The sequence below is a fragment of the Amphiura filiformis genome, chromosome 5 (assembly GCF_039555335.1).
Source record: "Amphiura filiformis chromosome 5, Afil_fr2py, whole genome shotgun sequence".
Taxonomy (NCBI): Eukaryota; Metazoa; Echinodermata; class Ophiuroidea; order Amphilepidida; family Amphiuridae; genus Amphiura; species Amphiura filiformis.
In genome coordinates, this window is record NC_092632.1 from 18758807 (window position 1) to 18781872 (window position 23066).

The following is a 23066-nucleotide window of genomic DNA, read 5'->3' on the forward strand; positions in this document are numbered from 1 at the left end:
ATAAAAAAATGCTGGGATAGAAAAAAAATCCGCACCTTCCTTTTTAAAGGAAATTCTCTTCTTTGAAGGCCGTTTATGATATGGATCTAGGCATTGACCTGTAACGGATGTACTTTGCACCGCGATGCAAGGTTATGTCAAGACAATACCCTTGGCAATACTAAACAACAAAGGTCTTTCCTGAAAGCAAATGAAGTATAATGAACATAGCTTTAACGTAGCTATAGCTGTTTAAAATGGCAAATGAATTTCTCGCAGATTTCTTTCGGTAAGTTGTTATCACTGATTATTAAGCTCAAATATAAATCTGGCATATATACCGATACCGATAAGGTAATTTGATTCTGAGGTATAGATCATATAGATTCAACCATGAGATATCACTACTGGTAGCATATTGTATTTGTTATACTTCTGGCATTATACTTGTACCGACTGACAATTGCGATTATTCGGTTTAATAGTCCGTCATTTATCTTTTGGCCATTTGATCATGTTGATGACTACTATAGCATTAGATTCAACACTAATTCAGTAAGTCTAGATTATACATAGGTCTATAGCTATTAGGCCAAACAAATTAAGGAAAATCAGGGCTTAACCCACCACTAATTGTAAGAGAAACCATTTAATCACTATTCATTTAAGAAAAGTATATTAAAGAAAATATCAAAACTTCCAAGTAGTGGAACCGTGCCTAATTTGCATATATCCAACATGGCCGCTTATAAAGGGGTGAAAATTCAAAGTTGGTCAAATCTTGTTTAAAACTTGGCCTATACCAACGTCTTGCTTGCATCACAATAGACCAAATTTGAAATTTGCCAGCCCTGCATAAGCGGCCATTTTTGGATTTATGCAAATTAGGCACTCTTCCACTACTTGGACTTTTATTAATGTCCTTAAAATATACTTTTCTGAAATGAAGGGTGATTAAATGGTTTCTGTTGCAATTAGTGGTAGGTGATTCCTTAAGGGTGGGGGTATGAACGTTTGGACAGTATTTATTGTGGGACATTAGAGCACATCAGACATATCGAATTGCATTCTGAATACGAAGAATGTCATTCTGATATCAAATAATTTTGATTTTTGAAATTCGCAATGTAATACACATTTTATGGCAAATCATTAAAAATTGATATTTTTAATATTTAACAGTACTCGAAGTAAACTTTATAAATCTAATGATTTATACTTAAAGTGTATGTAGCTGGGATGAAAAACCGACGATCAATTGAAAATTTTGACCTTTCGTATTGAAGATATGGATTTTTTTTCCCAAAACACCAAAAAAATTAGGTCTTTTGGGGAAAAATCCATATCTTCAATATGAAAGGTCAAAATTTTCAATTGATCGTCGGCTTTTTCCTCCCAGCTACATACACTTTAAGAATATATCATTAGATTTATAAAATTTACTTCGAGGACTGTTATATATCAAAAATTTGAAAAATATCAAATTTTTATAATTTGTCATAAAATTTGTATTATATCGTGATTTTCAAAAATGAAAATTATTTGATATCAGAAAGACATGTTTCGTATTCAGAATGCAATTCGATACGTCTGAGGTGCTCTCATGTTCCATAAAAAATACTGTCGAAACGCTCAAAACGCTCATTCCAGATCCCTTAATTTGATTGGGCTATGAGTTGTAATAGTGAGTACGCTATTTATGTGTGTTATGTACTTCAAGGTGAGATAAGTACAATCCCGGTAGGTCTCCCTGGTTGAAGGTATAGGCCTACAGGGAATGGATGTGCCACGGTACCTTTTCAGTGATTTGTAGATCGATGGGTGGGTTTTAAGTGGAGACCAATGCGCTCACTATTGTATTGGGCGCATTTTGATATAAAATTGGATCGATTGAGCCCATATAAATATTGGGCGTAAAGCATCCAATTTTATCATTATTATGTTTCGGATCTAATATTTTCTCACACTTGGATTCATGAAAACATAATAATGATATAAAAGTGGATTGATTGAGCCCATATTTATTGGTCGAGCTATGAGTTTTATAATATTGGACGAGACGTAGTCGAGTCCTATATTTCAAAACTCATAGCGAGACCGATAAATATTGGGCGTAAAGAATCCAATTTTATCACTATCTATGTGTTAGATCCAATATTTTCACACACTTGGATCCATCAAAACATAATAATGACAAAAATGCCCATAAAAGCACCCAATTAGTATAAATTCGGGTGCTTTGTTGAAAATTGGTATACTGATCATTGGATAGCAAAAAATTACAAAAAGTAGATTGAAAGTCAGTATCCAAAAGTCTGCGTGTCACATCCCCGTACGATTTTTGGAAGAACCACCCCCACGAGAGTGCAATACGACAATCTATATAACCTTACACTATTTTTCTTGAAAAAGTCGACCCATCGTCTTTATGAGGAGTCGGTTTAATTGTGCTCCTAAAACTGAGGTATAGTAGACACCGGGAGTAGACAACGAAACGTCAGTGTCAATAGTGGTACAATTAACATGATTATTTTAACGCTCTTCAACAACGAGCGTGGGTAACCAAACTCCTAAAATTTACCATCAATTTAATATGTTAACGGTGCGGTATAACGGTTTCTTATAAAATCCTGTTCCAAAACGATCTAACATTTTGTTTAATGCTTCAGGTTGGTTGATGAAAATGAAGACAAGTATGTCAAGCGTCTTGCTGATGCCGTAGCTATCAAAAGTGTATCAACCTGGCCCGAGACAAGGTCAGAGGTCCGAAGAATGGTTGAAACCACTGCTAAGGTAATATTCTTTTTGAAACAAGTTTGACAATATCAACGATACGGAACTTATATGCATGAATGGCGCATGGCTGCAATTCACATATGCCTACATTGCCATATCCCCAGTTAGAAAATAAGAAATCGTCGCACCATTAAACTCGGATCAGGAGTGGATCCAGGGGGACCGGGCCCACTACGCCCCTGCACCCCACCCCCATAAAAAGGGAACACAATTTGGACAATTTGCACGGCTCTTTTCAGAGCCATGTGTACTGTGTTTTGTGTAGAAGAGTACTTTGTTCCGAAAGCAGACCCATCATAGCAAATAACGACCATTTCAGCTAAACATGATTAATCGAGTTCAGTGAGTAATCCCTGTCATGATGGCACAATTACTTTTAAAACTATTACGTTAATTTATGTGCCTTCAGATGTTGACCGATTTAGGTGGTGTAGTTACTTTGGAAGAGGTTGGAATGCAAAAACAACCAGATGGATCAGAAATTCCACTACCACCGGTGATACTGGGTTACCTTGGTAACGATCCAAAGAAGAATACTGTCTGCATTTATGGACATCTTGATGTTCAACCAGCAAAATTGGTGAATATGTAGCACTTATAAAGGGTTGACAAGTTCTAAATGTCTCCTATTACTTTCTCAAAATAAATCGATTTTCTTTTTAAGAAATTAACCATTTTGAAAAGTTTTCGATAGCTGATTTTGTTTAACACATCTCCAATAACTAACAATTTCATACATTGTTGCGTATGAAAAATGCCGTAAGAGTCTGCCCGTGGAGTCTGCACTTCGGTCCATTCAACTCTCACAAAGCATGCAGAACTTACATTACATTATGCACCAGAATGTATGCTTTGTGAGAGTTCGTTGAACCAAAGTGCAACTTTCAAAACTGCATCTTTCCTTACATAATGAGCTATTTTGATCGAACGTAACAATGTGTTACATTGTAAATTGGACCAGAGGTGTAAATCAAAATATGCTTATAAATATTTTAAGATGCTAGGATGTACTCGGAATGCGCTATAGGTCGCTCATTTTTGTAATTCAGTTGTTCATTTATTAAATAAATCACTGATCAATCCTAAACATTCCAGACATTTCAACTATTGCTACAGCCATATTATGTGACAATTTTACTTACAGTCTGATGGCTGGGATACCGAGCCATTTGTCTTAACCAAAAAAGATGGCAAACTATATGGGCGTGGCTCAACGGATGACAAAGGTCCAGTGCTATGCTGGATCAATGCAATAGAAGCTTACCAAACTCTGAAAAGGGACATTCCCATCAATATTAAGGTAAGTGTTTTTATATCCAAATTAGCAATTCCCCACACCGAATGATTCATGGCATGGATCTACGCTGTAAATTCCTTGGTGTTTGAATCTTTTGAGTGAATGCAATCACAGATATTGTATGCGTTGGAGGTTTATTGTCTTAGGTTTTTAAACAGAAAAATTATATCATCATTTTAATGTTAATACTGAGAAAGAGCGATCATAGAATACCCCTTGTAGCAATTGTATTTTGTATTTTTACCTCATTTTAAACTGAAATTATTTGATTTGTTTTTCTATGATACAGTTTTGCTTTGAAGGTATGGAAGAGTCCGGATCAGAAGGATTGGAGGAGCTCATACATAACAAGAAAGACACCTTCTTTTCGGTACATTATACTTTTCAATTGAGTTTTTAAACGACACATTTTGACAAATTAATGTAAAAATTATGCAGATAGCAGTATAAAAATATTGTTGCTTATCACGAACTTTTTCCCCAATTTCATTGCTTTCATTAGGATGTTGACTATGTATGCATATCTGACAACTATTGGCTAGGCACAACCAAACCTTGTATCACATATGGACTAAGGTAAGTGAACATGGTATTCAGTGTGGTCTTATAAAACCACCATCCAAAATGAAATTTCAACCCCTCTACCCTCCTCGTTCCCAATGTGAAATTCGAATGTGACTGGTAAACACAAACTTTCAATCTTATTTTACACAAAAATAATGTAAAATTGAAAATTGGCCTGTTAACACAAATTTTCACCTTAATTTTGAGCTAAAATAGTGTACAATTGATTTTTTTTAATTATCACAGTAAAACAGGGCCAAATGATGCACGTTCTTCCACTTGGACCCCCACCCCTTCCCGAAAAAGGATATATACACACACCACACTGATCCAATTCAAGAGCTTTTCCATTTACATAGATTATTCTATGGAGTAATAAAATTAGATAGCTATCATAAGCTATATTCAAATTCTAATAATTATTTAAGGATAAATATTGGATAAATATTGGAACATGGCAATTTGAATCGTAACAAATTATAATTGATAATACATCGTTTTAAATTTTATTTTACCTTTTAAACTTTACATAGGGGCATTGCATACTTCTTCGTTGAAATAGAATGTGCAGCTAGAGATCTGCATTCTGGAGTATATGGCGGATCCGTGTAAGTACAAAATATAGTTGTATATTGATACACAAAAATCAAAGATTTTTATCGGACACATTTCCAAGAGTGGGGCCTATAAAGTCCGATTTTAAAAGTATAAATGGCCACGTTATTTACCTGTAATAATTAATAACATTTATAGTAGCAGGTAACAAAATAAACAATTCTCTTAAATTAAACGATATAATAAATGAAACAGTTACACAGGATTGAATAAGTACAGAGTGATTCGATGACAACTAAACTTTCTCTTCGTCTTGGAAGAATAGTATCCAATCAATTTCGTTTAAATGTATTTACTTTTTATCTGGTCCGGCAAAAGGACGAATGCATGGGTGTAGACCTTGAAAATAATGTTTAGGCCTACGGCATTGTCACTTATGCTTATTGTTAGAAAATCAACAGGCAGCAGATGACATCAAATCTCATTATGAGGTATAAAATACTCAGGCTAAGGCATATCATTCCCTCCTGTAATATCGGATCTAAACCTACAAAACAGGCATACAAAACGACTTGTAGGTCTAAGAGTTCGAATAACGAGTAGATCTAAAACAAAACCCATGTCAAACTCACTACCTCAAAATATTTTTACCATGTTTACCATTGGGGTCGATTTACTCCCTTGTGGACGGTCCACCTGGGGCAGTCATAATGAAATATCTCTTTGCACTGGCTTACCTTTTCTTCCCTGATTTCTTGATTATACTTGGATCCATGCAGACAATAATTAATACTCCAAGTTTCTTCCATGAATGTTCTCTGAATAGTGCAATTCATGTATATCGCTGTCATTGGATGAATCTAAAATATATGCAAAATAGAAATATGATCATTTGTTTATAAGCCTACATATATATATATATGTTTCTGTTCATTTTCTGATGTGTACAGGCCATGGTACAAGAATGTTAAGTTCATTTTTATTATATCGCCCGGATATATCGTCAGATTTTCAGTACATTATGCATCTCTTTTGCACCGCTTTGCACTCAATATTTACATGAGTTTTTGCATCGGCAGTGTAGACCGGTGTAGGCCTATAGGGCCTTATATTCATCCGCTATTTTATCATGTAAGGCCAAGTAAAAAATAAAACATGTTTCACGTCCGGGTTTTCGAAAAAAAGCAGGAAGAGGGGGCTTTTTATTTTCTATTTTTTATCACAAAATTGGTGTAAATACCCATACTTAGAGCTGTTTTAGCATATACAATAATGCCTGGAAAAAGGAGGAGGCCCTTTTTTATTTGTTGTTCTGAGAGTTACACCCCCTCTAATGATCACAAAACCTTCCTAAAATGTTTCTTGTATCTTAACAAGACTATAGAAAGCATCTTAACTTCCTAGACATATTTTTTGAAAAGTTATAACTGAATTTCAAAAAATAAAAAATATTTGATCGAGGAAACCTCAAAAAGGAAGCGGGAGGGGACGTGAAACATGTTTATTTTTTTATTTGGCCTAATAAATTGGTGCCAATGTCTGGTTTCCATAGACTTTGCCAGTGCGAAGACTGAGTCTGTCCCGGGATGTCTGTTTTGAATTTCCCCAGCTTATTACGGGGTCCTAATCTTCAATCTTCAAAGGTGAATCCTTTTGCAGCTTTAAAAGCTATACTAGGATGGTGCAGAAGTGACGTCAACAGGCAAAGTGCAGAAAAGTGTAGGTGAAGAAAAAGTAACGACCATACCAAACGAAAAACTTAGGGTGCGGGATAAAACATACTTGCTGTGGTGGTTTACAGGAGTCTTGAGCCAACAGGTACCTTCATCCCCCTCACAGCTGGTAGGGCGGCTTCCTTGAAAGTGGCTAAAGATGGTGCTAACACTGTCGCTGATGGTAGTTGGTTCCACAATCTTACGGCTCTAGGATAGTATGCATATTTGTAGCAGTCTATGGTGGCTTCTGGTATGGAATATTTCAATTGATGGTCGTGTCTACCTATGTAGGTTGCTGGTTGGATAATGTGCGGCAGTTGTATGTTGACCAGGCCATGTTGGATCTTATAGAACATGGTCAGCTGTGATGCCAGGCGCCTGGTATGAAGTTGGTCCCAGCCCAAGGTGTTGATCAAGCTTGACACAGATGTAGTTCTTCTGAAGTCTCTGAAGACAAACCGTGCTGCAGCTCGCTGAACTTGCTCAATGCGATTAACTACAGTGATGGTATACGGGTTCCAGGCTTCAGCGGCGTAGTCAAGCTGAGGGCGTACAAGCGCCTGGTAGGCTCTGGCTTTGACGTCTTGATTACAGGGAGATAAGGTGCGGCGTAGCAAACCCAAGGTGCGACTCGCTTTCTTGGTGATTTTACTGCAGTGGTCGCTCCATTGGAGATCATGCGAGGGGGACTGCTCTATAATCCGAAGGTTCTATAATCCGAAGGTTCTTTAGTCCGAAGGTTCCCTAGTCCGAACACGTGTTCATAGCATTCGTTAGTCCGAATTTAAAAAGAGGTTCTCTAGTCCGAAAAAAAATTGAAAAGAGGTTCTTTATTCCGACGGTTCTTTATGTCGAAGGTTCTATAGTCCGAATTTTAAAACCGGTTCTCTAGTCCGAATATGAAAAAAGTCTCTATAGTCCGAATTTGAAAAAGGGTTCTATAGTCCGAATATAGAAATAGGCTCTATAGTCCGAATTTTAAAAAGGGTTCTATAGTCCGAATATAGAAATAGGCTCTATAATCCGAATTCAAAAAAGGGTTCTGTAGTCCGAAATTGTAAAACGGTTCTATAGTCCGAAACGGATACCGTATTCTTTAGTCCGAATCAGTAAAAAGGTTCTATAGTCCGAATTTTTAAAACATTAACATATACTACGCCCACTAGCTAGATAATACTAAAGCAGTATGGCAAACGAGATGACGCTACTAAAAGTTGTATAACACAATTTTTTAATGAAGTAGACCCTCGGATTGAAAAATTCCAGAAACGGGTTTTCAGGGCAGGGTGGAGAACTGGTCGAAAATGATGATCATTTAATCACAAGACTACCCGTACATTGAAATATTTTACACCCCGGGCACGCCCCCCCAATCGCAAGATAAAACTATAGGCCTACTTTAACTATTCTGTAAACTAATTTGTTTAAATGAAACAGCCGCAGCATTTACATGGCGGGATGGCGCTATGAAAATTTGAACTCGACAATGCCCGAATACATCGTATAGTATTACTAGTATATAATATTATAATGGAATGAAAAACGGATAAAAATGAAGAAAATATCACCAGAATAAAGGTGAACGTCAATGTACGCTACAGAAAATATCCAGAGAAACCAACCATGTTGAGTTTCAGCGGATTTGTATTTAACAAGTGATGATTTGACACTGAAACAAATGATAAAAATCAAATTCGGACTATAGAACCCGTTTACCAATTCGGACTAAAGAACACGGTATCCGTTTCGGAATATAGAACCGTTTTGCAATTTCGGACCAGAGAACCTTTTTTCAAATTCGGATTAGAGAACCTATTTCTATATTCGGACTAGAGAACCTTTTTTTAAATTCGTACTATAGAGCCTATTTTCATATTCGGACTAGAGAACCGTTTTTAAAATTCGGATTAAAGAACCTCTTTTAATATTCGGATTAGGGAACCTTTTTTAAAATTCGGACTATAGAACCTTCGAAATAAAGAACCGTCGGAATAAAGAACCTTCGTAATAAAGAACCGTCGGATTAAAGAACCTTCGGACTAAAGAACCGTCGGAATAAAGAACCTTCGGACTATAGAGCTTCCACCCATGCGAGATGGTAACGCCGAGATACTCGTGCTGGTCTGCTCTCACAAGTGGCTGTCCAAGGATGTTATATTGGAAGATGCTTGGTTTGCGTTTCTTGGTGATGGAGAGAATGGCACACTTGCTGATGTTAAACTGCATAAGCCAGGTGGACGACCAGTCAGCGAGGACTTCAAGATCTCTCTGCAGGATGCGATGGTCTTCTTCGCTCTTAATCTCCCGATACACAATACTGTCGTCTGCAAACAGGCGCATACTTGACTGGATCTTCTCTTGGATATCATTAATGTACAACAGGAAGAGGGCTGGTCCAAGTACCGATCCTTGGGGTACACCTGATGTAACATTGCCCCAGCTGGAGTGAGAACCGTTTACTGACACAGCTTGTACTCTGTTGTGCAGAAAGGAGTTGACCCATTCCAAAGTCGGACCTCTGATGCCGTAGAAGTTTAGTTTGGCGGATAAACGATGATGTGGAACTTTATCAAACGCCTTGCTAAAGTCTAGCAACACTACGTCAGCTTGGCCGCGATTTTGGAGAGTGTAAGACCAGTCATGGCAAGATGTAATTAGTTGTGTTACCGTTGACAGCCTCTCCCTAAACCCGTGTTGAGAGTCAAGCAAGATGTTATTTGCGTTGAGATGCTTGGAAACATGGCTGAGTACAATGTGTTCCATTATTTTGCAACACAGGCAAGTAAGTGAAATGGGTCTGTAATTTGCAGGGTCGGATTTTAGACCTTTCTTGTGTATACCGGTGACCAGAGCTTGTTTCCATTGGGTTGGTACGCAGCCCAGGGTGTAGGATTGGTGAAAAAGAAATCTGAGTGCAGGTGCTAGTTCATGTGCGACCATCTTCAAGAGCTTGGCAGGCAGTTCATCTGGTCCACAAGCCTTGGTTGGGTTCAGTGATGAAAGTTGTTTTCCACTCCCTCCAAGCCTATGGTGAGCACCGATATTGATGGATGAGGTGAGATCCCCTTATCAGGTATGTTGGTCTTTGGTTCACAAGTGAAGACAGATTTGAAGTGTGTGTTGAGAGCTTCAGCTTTATCTTTGTCAGTTGTGCAGAGTTTTGTGTCAGTTCTGAGTGTTGGTACTCCAAGATTTTCAGTTCGCATGAGCTTCACGTATGACCAGAAGGATTTTGGTTTCTCTACAATGTTGGCACCAATGATGTTGTTGACGTATTCTTGGTGTGCGTTGTGAACCAATGAGGTCACTTTGTTCCGATATTGGCGGAATGTTCTCCAGGATTGGTCACTTGGATGTTTACGTGCCTTGCTGTAGAGAGTGTCTCTTTTCCGCATGCATCGCTTGATGTCACGAGTGATCCAAGGGAGATGACGTTTCCCATTACTCATTTTCCATGGGACATGGTCATTCATGATTTCATACAAGCAATTTCTTATTTTCTCCCAGTTTGTGTCCACAGTATTTAGAGAGGGATTTGATGCAAGAAACTCCTGTGTGAATGCTGCTACCTTTTCATTTAAAACACTTTCATCAGCTTTCAGGAAGTTATAAATTTTCCTGGGTGGTTTAACCTGGTATTTTGGTTTCATGTTTATGTCAAAGGTGACTATATCGTGGTCCGATATACCTGAGCTCACAATGATGTTGCTCACCAAGTGTGGATTTGTGGTGGTGATCAAATCCAATATACTATTGGATATAGGTCTAGTGACCTTTGTGACAAGTTGGGAGAGTGAGTTTTCAAGTAAAAAGCTCAAGAAGCTTCTGTGTTCACTAGCTGTTTTTGGGTTGGTGGTTGTCCATGAATCCCAATTTATGTCAGCGAAGTTGAAATCGCCCCCGATGATGACATTTGGGAGCTTAGATCTCTGTTTAGAGTACACAGTAGACAAGGACTTGGCTAATTCTTCAAGGGATTTAGCTTTGTTAGTTTGTGGGCCATAGTAGCTGGCAATATACAGTGATTTGGTGTCTGAAAACTGTAAGCTTGCCCACACTACTTCACAGTTTGAGTCTAAGTCTGGTATGTCAGCAGTTATGAGAGTGTCTCTGACAGCAATAAATACGCCTCCCCCGTTTGAGTCTCTATCTTTCCTGTAAATGGCGTAATTGTCTGGGAATATGGAATATGTAGCCATATCTTGACTGATTTTTGACTCACAGCCCAGGATGATATCAGGATTGTGATGATCCACTGAGGCACGAAAGGCTGCCTGTTTCTTTTGACCTTTCAGCCCATTACAGTTTATAATCATTGTCTTGATTTTGTTGCTACGGTTTTTGGGAGGAGAAAAACTCCTGAATTGTTGCTCATGGTTTGTATCAGTTGGGGTGGATGTTTTGGGGTAATCACCACCTGGAATGTCAATGATAGAATCACTTAGTGTTGAGAATGGATTTGACAACTCTATGGATCTGGTTCCAAAAAGAGAGCTATCAAAATTTGGACAGCCACATTGATAGCACACCCAGGAAAAACTACCAGATGTGTTCATCAGGTCATTATAATTTTGATCAGATAAACCAACACACTCGGTGTGACACCAGAAGTTACACTTGTCACAGATTAACGCTTGAGCATCATTACCAACCTCTGACTGGCAAACGCCACATTTGTACTCCAAAACTTGAGGGCCAGGGTTTGTTTCAATTTGCCCACTAAGTAATAATATCAATAACAAGTGACTGGTATTTTTGGAATCAAAATGCCAAACCCCACGTGTATGGGTTAGTTTTTGTTGTTTACTAACAAGGAGTTTAAAGCTCCACATTGCAAGCTGGTTTTGGTTGCATGCATGTTGGGAACATTTGGCAAAAAGAGAGAATGTAAATTCAAGGAGATTCAGCACGTACAGGTACAGGTTGTTTATGTTAGCCTTGTTTTGGTTAACATAAGATGGAAAAGCAAGTAAGCAAGTTGGAATGCAAACGTGCAAATAACCTAAACGATAAATTCATTATACATCATGAATTGCATTTATTTCATTGTAGACCTAGAATCTCATACAACCCGTGCATTGTAGGCCTATCATTAATATTATGCATGTTTTATCTTTAAACCTGCATTTAAATCTGTGAATAACCGTCCGAGTCCGAACTACATGTATTTTTACAACATTGCACAATTAGTCCTATCCGTATAGCAGTTTGGCGCAATTAGGCCGTGTTCAATTAGTACAGGGAACCCATACCGTAGGGCATCACCAATAACGAAAATGTCATACCGATAAATGATGTGTCTGTTTGCCCGTTTTTTAAGTTTGCCTTGCGAACTAGTGTTCAATGTTCATCACAAATTCCATCTGCCGTACCATGGGCCCAGATTTATTCTTGTATATTGGCCTATGTAAGCCTCTGCCGTGTAAATTTGTTTAAAGTGTATTTTATACCAAATGCAAGGCTTACTTAGTGTAAATTTCTGCCCAACATTCTAACATGCACCAGTTGGGGTCTCTGCCGGGGGTTTCTGTAGGTCCCGTTCCCGGGGTCCCGTTGCTCACCCATGTAGGCTCGGCAGAGTACTGTAAAACCACTCGGCATAATACAAACATTTTATGAAAGGGACTTACCTTTTTCTGGCAAAACTTCTTCATTCTTCAAGATTGAGATCTATTGACCATGACTTCATCATTTTGGTTGATAAATTCGTGAAACATGCGACAATAGTAGGCCTACAGTGCAGCAGTAAATCTGCCAGAAACACAAGAAAGCGACTGCTTTATCCCAAGGCAGCCGATTCATTACGAAAGTTTGAAACAAGATCAAGGGGGTGACACTTAACTCACGGTTGTTCTATTAAACACGCAAAGCAATGACAAATCCCGCTGGTTTGCTTGGTAGAAAATGAGTCCAGTTATTGATCGGTTATGAATCGGTTATGTTCGACCCCTTGATCATGTTAATTACGGTTGACAAATAAAGCCGCCATTCAGTATGCGAACTTTGTCTGTTCAATGCGAGTACCAAGCTTGAAAGTGCGCCCGCTTTAAGAGCTGAGACCACTGACCTCTGCACCCGTAATGGCGGACTGGTATTTCCATTAGGCACCAGAGATATGTTTTTTATTGAAAGTCTGCTAATTTGAGAAGGGAATGACTTTTTACAATAGCAAATGTCGAAATTAGGACTTGTTGTCAATAATGCGATGGAAATTCGAGAAGGTATGAAATACAAGTAGGTATTTCAAGTCAAAATCTTTTACACCACATCTGACCGATCAGAAATGAAGACCACTTCATCCCTTATTCATAGGTCTATCACCAAACGCCGTTGTGGAAATTACGTAACCAATGTCCTTGACCATTTTAAGATCTACGGCTGTTTTGACATAATATAATGACATTGTGATACTCGATTATATATCTTTGGGAATTAACATTTCTTTTCAAAAGCAGACCAATGGTGTTTGCTTGAAATGAATCTGATATAATTCAATATTATTGGAATTGAATTCTACTATGCAGCCAGGGATGGCCACGCTGGCACCATCTATAGCTTCAAGCTGCTTCAGTCGGCGGAGCTCTGCACTACAGACAATAAAAAAGGCACGTCACTGTCACATTTTATAAACTTAATACATTTAATATTGCCCCCATTGTTGTATAAAGAAATCGTGTACAAAATATACCAGCTTATACCTATATACAGAACGGTGATTTATGCATCAATTAAACATGCCTGTACACTTCCACTGGTTCGAACAGGCTCCGTCTGCATGCCATGACTAGCGCCATCTATACGAGCTGAGGCCAAATTTAAATAACAATACGCTATTTAAATAACAATGCAGCTCATGCTAATGAGATAGTGCCTTTTCCTACCAATTATTCCATGACAAGATTTTGGTCAAAAATGTTGCGCAACAAATCTCCACCACATCACTTATTGTCGTTAAGCGCGTAACGATATCCCGGGAACGAAATAATTTGAAAGATATAGGCCTACTTTTAGTTTTATTACCTATATTGTTGCGGTATTATAATGAGTAGGCCATAAATAACTTTTTATTAGGTCCTTCACACACTCACACACAAAAAATCAAGCTCGATGTGAGGCACTTTATTCTTTTTCGGAATACCACTAATAACTTTTCTCAGTGCTACGTCTAGAGAGGAATGTGTCGGTATGCAACACAGGTGCAAAGCCCTGCATATTAAATTAGGGTATCGACCATCTATCTATCAGCTGATCAAAGCTTATGCCGTGTGAAATGCATGGGAGTATTTAGAAAAAACAAATAAATTAAATAATAATAAAATTAATTAATTGTTAATTATTTTAACTAATTTAATAAGTTGATTAATTTGTAATTCAATCAAACGATAAATCCATGCATGCGTCTAATACAACGAAAGCCCAATCATTCGTGCATGGGGTTCCACGCACTTATACTGAAATTTTCTTCTGCTTTTCGATACGGTGTTTATTTTGGTATCGTTTGTCGTTGTATATTACTTGTTGTTGTTGTTGTCTTTCCTTTTTTTGAAAAAGGTAGTATTAAATTTGGCCATTCAAAAAAGCATGCATTTCGCATTGCCTTTTGATAAAAAAAATTTGCATAATTATATTTAATCATATGTAACTTCCATTTTTGTTTACTTTCTTCAACAAATGTTATTGAGTTATTTAAATAAATACCTACCAGGGCTGCACCATTTTGTTTTCCTATAGTCATGAAGGCATGGCAGATCTGATAGCTCTTCTAGGCAGTCTTGTTGATGAGAATGGACGCATCAAAGTACCTGGTGTATATGACTCAGTGGCTGAACTTACTCCAGAGGAAGAAAAACTCTATGGTCCCATCGATTTCAGTTTGGTGAGATTGTAATTATACCGCGACATGTTCCCCTATAACTGAGTTACTTTACAACCATTTAATTTCATTTAATGTATTATAATCTTTATTTCAATCTTCAATTTCATTAGCACTCATTTTGTATTTTTGATTATCTGTAATTCCCACTGGTAGGCTTATGATAATAGAAACGATGTGTCCTATTTTGTTTTTATTTTGACAGGACACGTACAAGAAGGAAATCGGTACTGACAAACTTCTCCATGATTCCAAAGAGAAATTACTACAGCATAGATGGCGTCATCCGTCACTTTCAATTCATGGTAAGTTTCTAGAATCGGGACACAGCGTCATCATCCCTATATCTTCGTGTCAAAAATTGCCATGATAGTACGGCGAATCCTCTCGTTTTTCAACAGCTACGCATGGCGATTTTGTCCGAGATAGGCCGAGCGACTCAGGCTAAGCATACCATTTACACGATATGACTATCATGTGAGATACCACAGAGTTTCTATTCTACACATTATTACGATTTGCGCATGCTCAGTACTCCATAATTATGATGTTGCTATTACAAGAAAATTCGATTTGTTGTCAGGTAAAACCCAGGTTTTGTTTCCAATACACTAACTTGAAATGCAATACACTAATTAGCGGCGATTGCTGTTTGCTGTGGATATATTTTACTGCATTTTATCCGTAACGATTTTTAAATCGTTCATCAAAATTGTGATATATTTAACTGTTTGAGAATTACAATTACATGTATATACATGAACACGTTTAGCCCATTCAGCTAAGATCCATGTGCTTGTATAGAATATTAAATCACAAGTCTATAACACAATGCATATGTAAGCATTCTTTATTTGTGTCAATAATAGAATATTGATTTCAATAGAATTGAATACATTTTGAGTTTGTACTTTACCACTGAGCGATCTAGCGATCGATTTCTAGCCAATCAGATAGGACTCCTTTTCTTGCGTTTGGTGAAATACCAATCGCCCGTGGAAGTGGAAGCAACACATCTGGAAATGTAGCATGTTTAAGTCCATTTAATCCAGTAACATTATTTTTATGAGGCCAGATTAGTGACATTCACCCACTAGACAGGGATTTTATTGCATCATATCCCTCAATGCAAAATGATTCAGGTGACCTTCAGGAGCAGGTGGTGTAACCCCCCCCCCCCCGGGGGGGGCCTCCCACTTTGGAGGTGACGCGTATGTAGGGCTGTTAAGACCCCCTTTGAAGCATCGCTGTCACCCAAAGACCCCATATTTTTTACGAACACATGCTCTGTCACCCGAAGACCCCCTATTTTTCCATTTGATCTGTCACCCAAAGACCCTTACAAGTTCAATTTGAACAGCATCTTTCATTTATCACTGATTTTGTTACTTATTTTGAAAAAACAAAGAAATTTGAAGCCATTTAGAACTAGAAATTCGATTTTCGAGGTTTCTGTGGCGCTTTTTCGGCTCTCAAGCAAAGATTCCTTTTAAAAAAAAGGTCATGTTCTCACCCAATGACCTCATATTTTTTACATTTTGCTCTCACTGAATGCCAAAAATCATGCTCTCACCCGATGACCCCATATTTTTTACATTTTGCTCTAACCGAATGCCCCTTAGTGCGAAAGTGCCAGCCCTACACCTATATCCATTTCATATTGAAGTGCCCCCCGGGTAAACCCCGGTGTAAAGTTACATTTTATTCAGAATAAGTGCATGCGACTGGCCAACGTTTTTTCCCCTTTAAGCCAGTCCTCTGTTTCCTCTTTGGCAAGAAACGACGAGTGAAGAAATTGCTTGGAAGTAAATGAATACCTGTTTTGATATTTTTGAACGCAGGCATCGAGGGAGCATTTGATGGAGCAGGAGCCAAAACAGTGATCCCACGTAAAGTCACAGGAAAATTCTCAATTCGTCTCGTACCTAATCAAACTCTCAAAAACGTGGAATCGTTGGTGGTAAAATATCTAGAGAACGTTCACCAAGGTAGAAATTCACCCAACAAACTCAAGTAAGAAACCATTTGTACATGTATGTATTTAATTAAGTAGACCTCATAGATAAATATTCACAGCTTGTGCATACATAGCATAGGGTAGGCTGACCCCGTTTTAGATTTTTGCACCTATACTTTTGATGCCTCAGTTTATATTACAAATGCGAACTTATATTGATATGTATAGGTCAGCCCCTATCTAGGTGGAATAGCAGCAGCGAGCACCCACTGCTAATAGCCCCTTGAGAAGTTTTGTCCCCACCCCGATGTTGGCTGGCCCTCCTGATATTAAGATTTTTATGGTTTTGATCACTAATGTTTTCCCCCTTGTACACATTCATATCAATGCATTGGTATACTTTTTATTTCAATATTTTTCAAAAAGTTTTAAAATTCCATTTCTTACCATGTAAAATTAACTTCTTATGATCAAAATTGAAAAAAAATCGAGTCGAGTCACGTCTGCTGTTTTGTATTGAAGCAAGAGTCATGACTCGAAACAAGTCTGCTGTTCGGTTATTAGAGGTTAGTCCATCCCTCAATTACTGTTTTTATCATTGAAAGTAAGAGTTGGTGTGGATAATTGACTTCGATGATCTTGAATAGTCTTGAATACTGTTAATATTAAACAAATATCTTTGCAGTGCGTACATGTTCCACGGTGGTGAATCCTGGATGACTGATTTTAATCACCCTCACTACCAAGCTGGAATCAAAGCAATTAAAGCCGGTAATAATTATATCATACCCTGCACAGCGTCATCATCCCTACATGTATATTTTCGTGTCAAAAATTACCATGATAGTAGGGCGAATCCACTAGTTCTTCAACGGCCACACATGGCGAGTTTGTTCGAGATAGGCCGATCGACTCAGGCTTAGCACACCACCCTATACGATAAAAAAATAAATACACGATCCTTCCCCCATTACGAATGTGGCATTTCTGAAATTACTTATTTTTACGATCTGCCCATGCTCATTGCCCTCTTCAACGTTGCCAACACAAGAAAATTCAATTTGTCGTCAGTTTTTGTTTTCAATACACTAACTGGAATTTCAATCCACTAAGATACAATTATCATATTCTTTCAACACATATATTTAACTGCAATTCCACCAAAAGGTTTTTAAATTGACCAATAATAATGTGATTTATTCAACTGGTTGAGAATCTAATCATATCAAAATAATCTACACCATCGTTCTATTTTCATTATAACTAGGAATAAAATCAATTCATCTCAATATGAAAACTCAGGAATTAATACATTATGATAATTATAAAAGCTTGAAAAAATATGAGAATCAAGTTAATGAAGCGATATGCTCTCAGTAAAGTGCAAGTGTGGTCACGCATTTATTTACCAAACGCCTCTTTTACATTTAGAGAATACAATATACCATACCCACAAACAAGCACTCATCGTTACACACCCCGACGTATGGATGGCGGAAACCTTCAAAACACGCCTAAGAATACGCCTAAGAATACGCCTAACCTTAGACGTCTAAGATGCAATCTTAGACGTCTAAGATGCATTCTTAGGCGTCTAAGATACAATCTTAGGCGTCTAAGAAATTCGCGGTAGACTTAAATCAACGAATCACAGGACCAGAAATCCCAAACAACCAATCATCTTAGGCGTATTCAATTATTGACCAATGAAATCTTAGACGCCTAAGATTTTACACGCCTAAGAATTCTTACACGTCTAAGATTGATATTTTAGTGATGGACGGTATCACCAATGTGATTTTCTCTGAGGACTTGCAGCAACATTGATTAATTGGTTTGATTTTATTTTCGTTGGTTTGGTGTGCTGTTTTGGTGTGGCTAGTAGTAGTCAGGTATTAATGTTGATGAGCATGATGACGGCGACGACGACGACGACGACGATGATGATATGATGATGATGATGATGATGATGATGATGATGATGATGATGATGATGATGATGATAAAAATTAATACACAAACAACAAAGAGGAACAAACATGCCTAGCATATATTTATATACCTCCATGATTCTATTTTTAACATAGAAAATTTGACCTCTTGTCTTCTTGCACTTTGCAGACTGAAATTATGCATATCTGATCTCTTCAATTATAAAACACGATTTGGCCTTGGCCTGGGGGCCCGAAGTTGGCGAAAATATGTCACACGCTGTTCGAATTATAAAGACATAGTTGGTTGACCTTATAATGTGTGTGCAATAATAACTTGACCTCTGAACGTATTGGATATAAACGCATCATACCCTACACCGTCAGGTTAACTTTCTTGTTGAATGGAGGTATCGAGGTCTCTTAACTGTGTATTTTGGCTCAATCATAGCATACGTGTTAAGAAAAAACATACATGAAAAGTGAGCAGGTTGACACCATCGACACGTGCTCTTTGTTTAAACATCACAAGTAACATGAGTGGCAAACATCATCAATGTTTCATATTGCTTGCAACCCCTCCCCTAATCAATGTTGGAGCCAATACTAGTCCGTTCCTATCTCAGTATCAAAACAACATTGACTGGGTGGAGTGCGGGGGAGGTGAAAATTTCATACTAAATTTAATCCCTCATCACTGCCATCATCATCACCACCACGACTCTAATAATCATCTGACATCATTTGTATTATCCATCATCATCATCATCATCATCATCATCATCATCATCATCATCAACAACAACAACAACAACAACAACAACAACACCATCATCATCATCATCATTATCATCATCATCATTTACACTATAGCCACACAAATAAAAATCTTACATTAACTGCAAGTCATCAGAAAAACAAAATATTTAAAACAAATTTAAGTTTTATCAGTTTGCAACAACAACATCAACTGCTAGATTATGTTCAAATGAAAAAAAAGCCTATTATGTAAAATACATTGTTCCGCCTGAATTTTCAAAAAGTGGCTGAAAAGAACAAAACAATGGGCCATTGTGCCGAAAGGTGGGAGAACATGTACCCTATCCCCCTCCCACCCCATCACCCCTTTCTCTTTGGGATTGACCCGGGTGGCTAAGGAGAGAAAATGAGTTTATTAAAAACACACCACCCAGCCATTGTTCGAAAAATTCTCTAACGCACAGCGTCCGTTGTACGTTTTGATCGAATTTGCGATACCGTCCACCACTAGTCACGGTCAAATGGTCAATCTTAGACGTGTAAGAATTCTTAGGCGTGTAAAATCTTAGGCGTCAAAAGATTTCATTGGTCAATAATTGAATACGCCTAAGATGATTGGTTGTTTGGGATTTCTAGTCCTGTGATTCGTTGATTTAAGTCTACCGCGAATTTCTTAGACGCCTAAGATTGCATCTTAGACGCCTAAGAATGCATCTTAGACGTCTAAGGTTAGGCGTATTCTTAGGCGTATTCTTAGGCGTATTCTTAGGCGTATTTTGAAGCTTTCCGCCATCCATACCGACGTACCCCAGTCGTTTAAAATTCATGATATATTTATTCATTCTTCATTTTTTAAATCCTAGTTTATGGTGTTGAGCCCGACATGACGCGTGAAGGATGTAGCATACCAGTCACATTAATGTTTCAGAATGCAATCAACAAAAATGTGCTGCTTTTACCAATCGGAGCTTGTGATGACGGCGCTCACTCACAGAATGAGAAATTTAATATATCAAATTACATGAATGGGGTAAGAAAGGCAATCGGTATCACACACATTAACTAGTAACTACTACATGTTTGTAACTGCATCAGCTTATATTTGGTTTACCATTTTTCTCTCATATTAAATTTTCATATCGTCACCCTGCTACGATAATTGCCTAACTCATTTTTTGTAATTCTGAGACAAAGTACCAACAATTTTTCAAACATGCATCGGTTATGTTATCACCCTAATTATTTCGGATTATTCTCCTTTAGTTTGTATCATTGTCATTTGTTCTTGTGCAAAGATTGGTGTTTAAATGCATGCTTGAACCATGCATTTTATACTTTGTTAATTCTCAAAATTACAAAAAAATTACTTGGGCAACTAGCGTAGTAGACGATATACTAAAAATTACCCACCCCTCTTATCTTCTAATACTGTTTGTCTTAGAGCTTCTTAGTTCTATGTTTTATGGTATATTTTATTCAATGCGTGCCTTGTTTTTTCATCATTTCCCTCCTTTTCAGCGTTTTTTCTTTAGGCCTATTTGTGTAAATTGAAGCATATTAATAACCGTGGTTTATTTGTCTTCCTTTTTTTACAGGTCAAACTTTTGGGAGCGTACTTCGAAGAAATGGCCAAGCTGGAATAAATTTTGAAAACGTCATTATGCATGTTAATTGTTATGTCATTCATCATGATAGAAGTTACAATGAAAATGTGGAAGATCCATTCTCAGGAAAGCGCACGTTGTGATCTTTTAATCTGCATGGTTAAATCGAGGGCAATCCGAAAGGAAGGCATATAAAAACAGGCTTATTTTACACACAGTCGTGAATGAGCTTTGTAACTGTACTACATAATTAGTTCTGTCATTAGATCGTTTCTCCTTATTTTAATGTTTGCTAATTGCATAGAAATTAAATAAGCAACGAAAAAATATAGCTAAAAACTAAATGCGAGTTGATTTCAACATTTAATTAATTTTTGCGATTTGTTGAGTTTTTGAGCACCCTGTATTTTGTCAATGGTTTTCTGCAAGCTTTGGATCGCTGCAATCCTCGGTCTGTCAAATGTTATAATGGTCTATTCCAAAAATAAATCGTAACCTAACCCCCCAGAATCCAAGTTTATTTATTCTGTATTTGCTTGGCATATTGGCTTGTCTGGTTCTTCAGTCCGAGTTTTGCCTTTGGTTGACAATAAATGCATCAAATATTTTGGTCAATTGGCGAATTCATACATTTTTATTTGTGTGAATCTAGAAATCCTATACGGCATGCCTTAAATGTAATTCCAGACCTTTTTTGGTAGTCAATTGAAAAAATCCAAATATTTATTTTTTTAACTTTTTATTTGGGTATTTCTAGAAAACCTCTATGATACCCCTCAATGGAATTTCAGAATTCCAGACTAGGCTAAATATCCATTTGATTTGCCCTTTATGGAAAAGTCCAATGTACCAAAAGATAAAAATGAATTGAAAAATAAAAAGTATAAAATATGCGAAAATGTCTTTTTTGAGTTTCTTTATTTAATAAGGCTGACCATTGATTTTGCTGAGTTGAATAGCCATAGAGAGATACTGTGCCATTTGCAGACCGTTCAACTTCGAGCTATCAGGGCAAAGCTCATACCACAAAACTCATCATCGCCTCTCATCTGGAAGTGGTTAAACAGGTAGCCCCGCTTGGCTAGTTCTCCACAGAAGAACTCACAATACACCTGTTACTTTGATGACAGACAGAAAAGAATTTACATGGATAAATTTTAACCTTGATTCATTCCCCAAGGAACTTGAACCAAAAGTGGGGCTTCCACTTTAAGCTGAAAGCCGTGTAAGATAAAATGGGACATTTTACATGAATTTGTAATTTCTATACATAAGTAGAAAATGTATTTAACATGTATTTAATGGGGCATCAACTTTGTCGATACTGTTGTTTTTTCTTCGTTTTTATGGCCTCTGCAAAGTTATCATAGCACAAATACCCAATGACAATTTTAACGACTTATCTTTCACTCTTAGGGAATTTATAAACAATTTTAATTTTTTACACCTTCGCTGGGATTACTGAATAGTATAGCATGATGTTTGTCACGCGACACAAGCTCCTTTTCGTAGCCAGCATATAACACAGGGACAGGTCTGTTTACAACAAAAAAAGAATACGGGACATTTTTTTGTTCATTTTTTTTAATACCCAAGATTTCAAAACTGAAAAGTCAAACTGTAATAAAAATAAAAATCAGAAAAAAATAAAAAGTTGCCAAAAGGCAACAAAAAGTATTAATTTGTAGACTCTAATTTTACATACATTTTGTTGGTGGGTTTTTTTTTGTGTTTTTGTTTTCTAATTTATGTCAAGACATATCATTACGATAAAGCTGACGGGTTGGCGCCTAGATAGCTATTAACCTCCTTTTTTGAAGCTGGTCCGTTTCACAATTCCAGGCCTGTGAGGCGGAAGTGCATTCCATGTGCGGGCTGTAGATGGAATGAAAGAGCGCTCATGACTAACAAGGTTAGGCATACAAGGCATACTCCCCCGGGCATACTCCATCTTAGATCTGACCATACTCTTATAAATTATGCCTCTCTGATCAGGCACCAAGTAGGGTGCAGCACGGCGGAGGAGACCAGTGCGC

General features: G+C 37.5%; 1 protein-coding gene across 1 annotated transcript; it reads left to right on the top strand.

The window, feature by feature from the left end:
• Positions 1-113: 113 nt before the first annotated feature.
• LOC140152752 (cytosolic non-specific dipeptidase-like) lies at positions 114-22707 on the top strand. The gene is made up of 13 exons (XM_072175234.1): positions 114-268; positions 2649-2772; positions 3185-3355; positions 3920-4075; positions 4362-4442; positions 4575-4648; positions 5170-5244; positions 14638-14782; positions 14985-15084; positions 16621-16792; positions 17422-17507; positions 20290-20456; positions 21022-22707. The coding sequence occupies exons 1-13, from the start codon at positions 237-239 to the stop codon at positions 21067-21069; spliced, it is 1431 nt and encodes a 476-aa protein (XP_072031335.1). The 5' UTR covers positions 114-236; the 3' UTR covers positions 21070-22707.
• The last annotated feature ends 359 nt before the right edge of the window (positions 22708-23066 follow it).

What these genes read in the sequence shown, in the direction of transcription:
- LOC140152752 (XM_072175234.1), top strand. Translation starts at nt 237, where the DNA reads ATGGCAAATGAATTTCTCGCAGATTTCTTTCG. An exon ending in TTTCTCGCAGATTTCTTTCG is followed by an intron (nt 269 to 2,648) that starts GTAAGTTGTTAT and finishes TTAATGCTTCAG; the next exon opens with GTTGGTTGATGAAAATGAAG. An exon ending in AATTCACCCAACAAACTCAA is followed by an intron (nt 16,793 to 17,421) that starts GTAAGAAACCAT and finishes ATATCTTTGCAG; the next exon opens with TGCGTACATGTTCCACGGTG.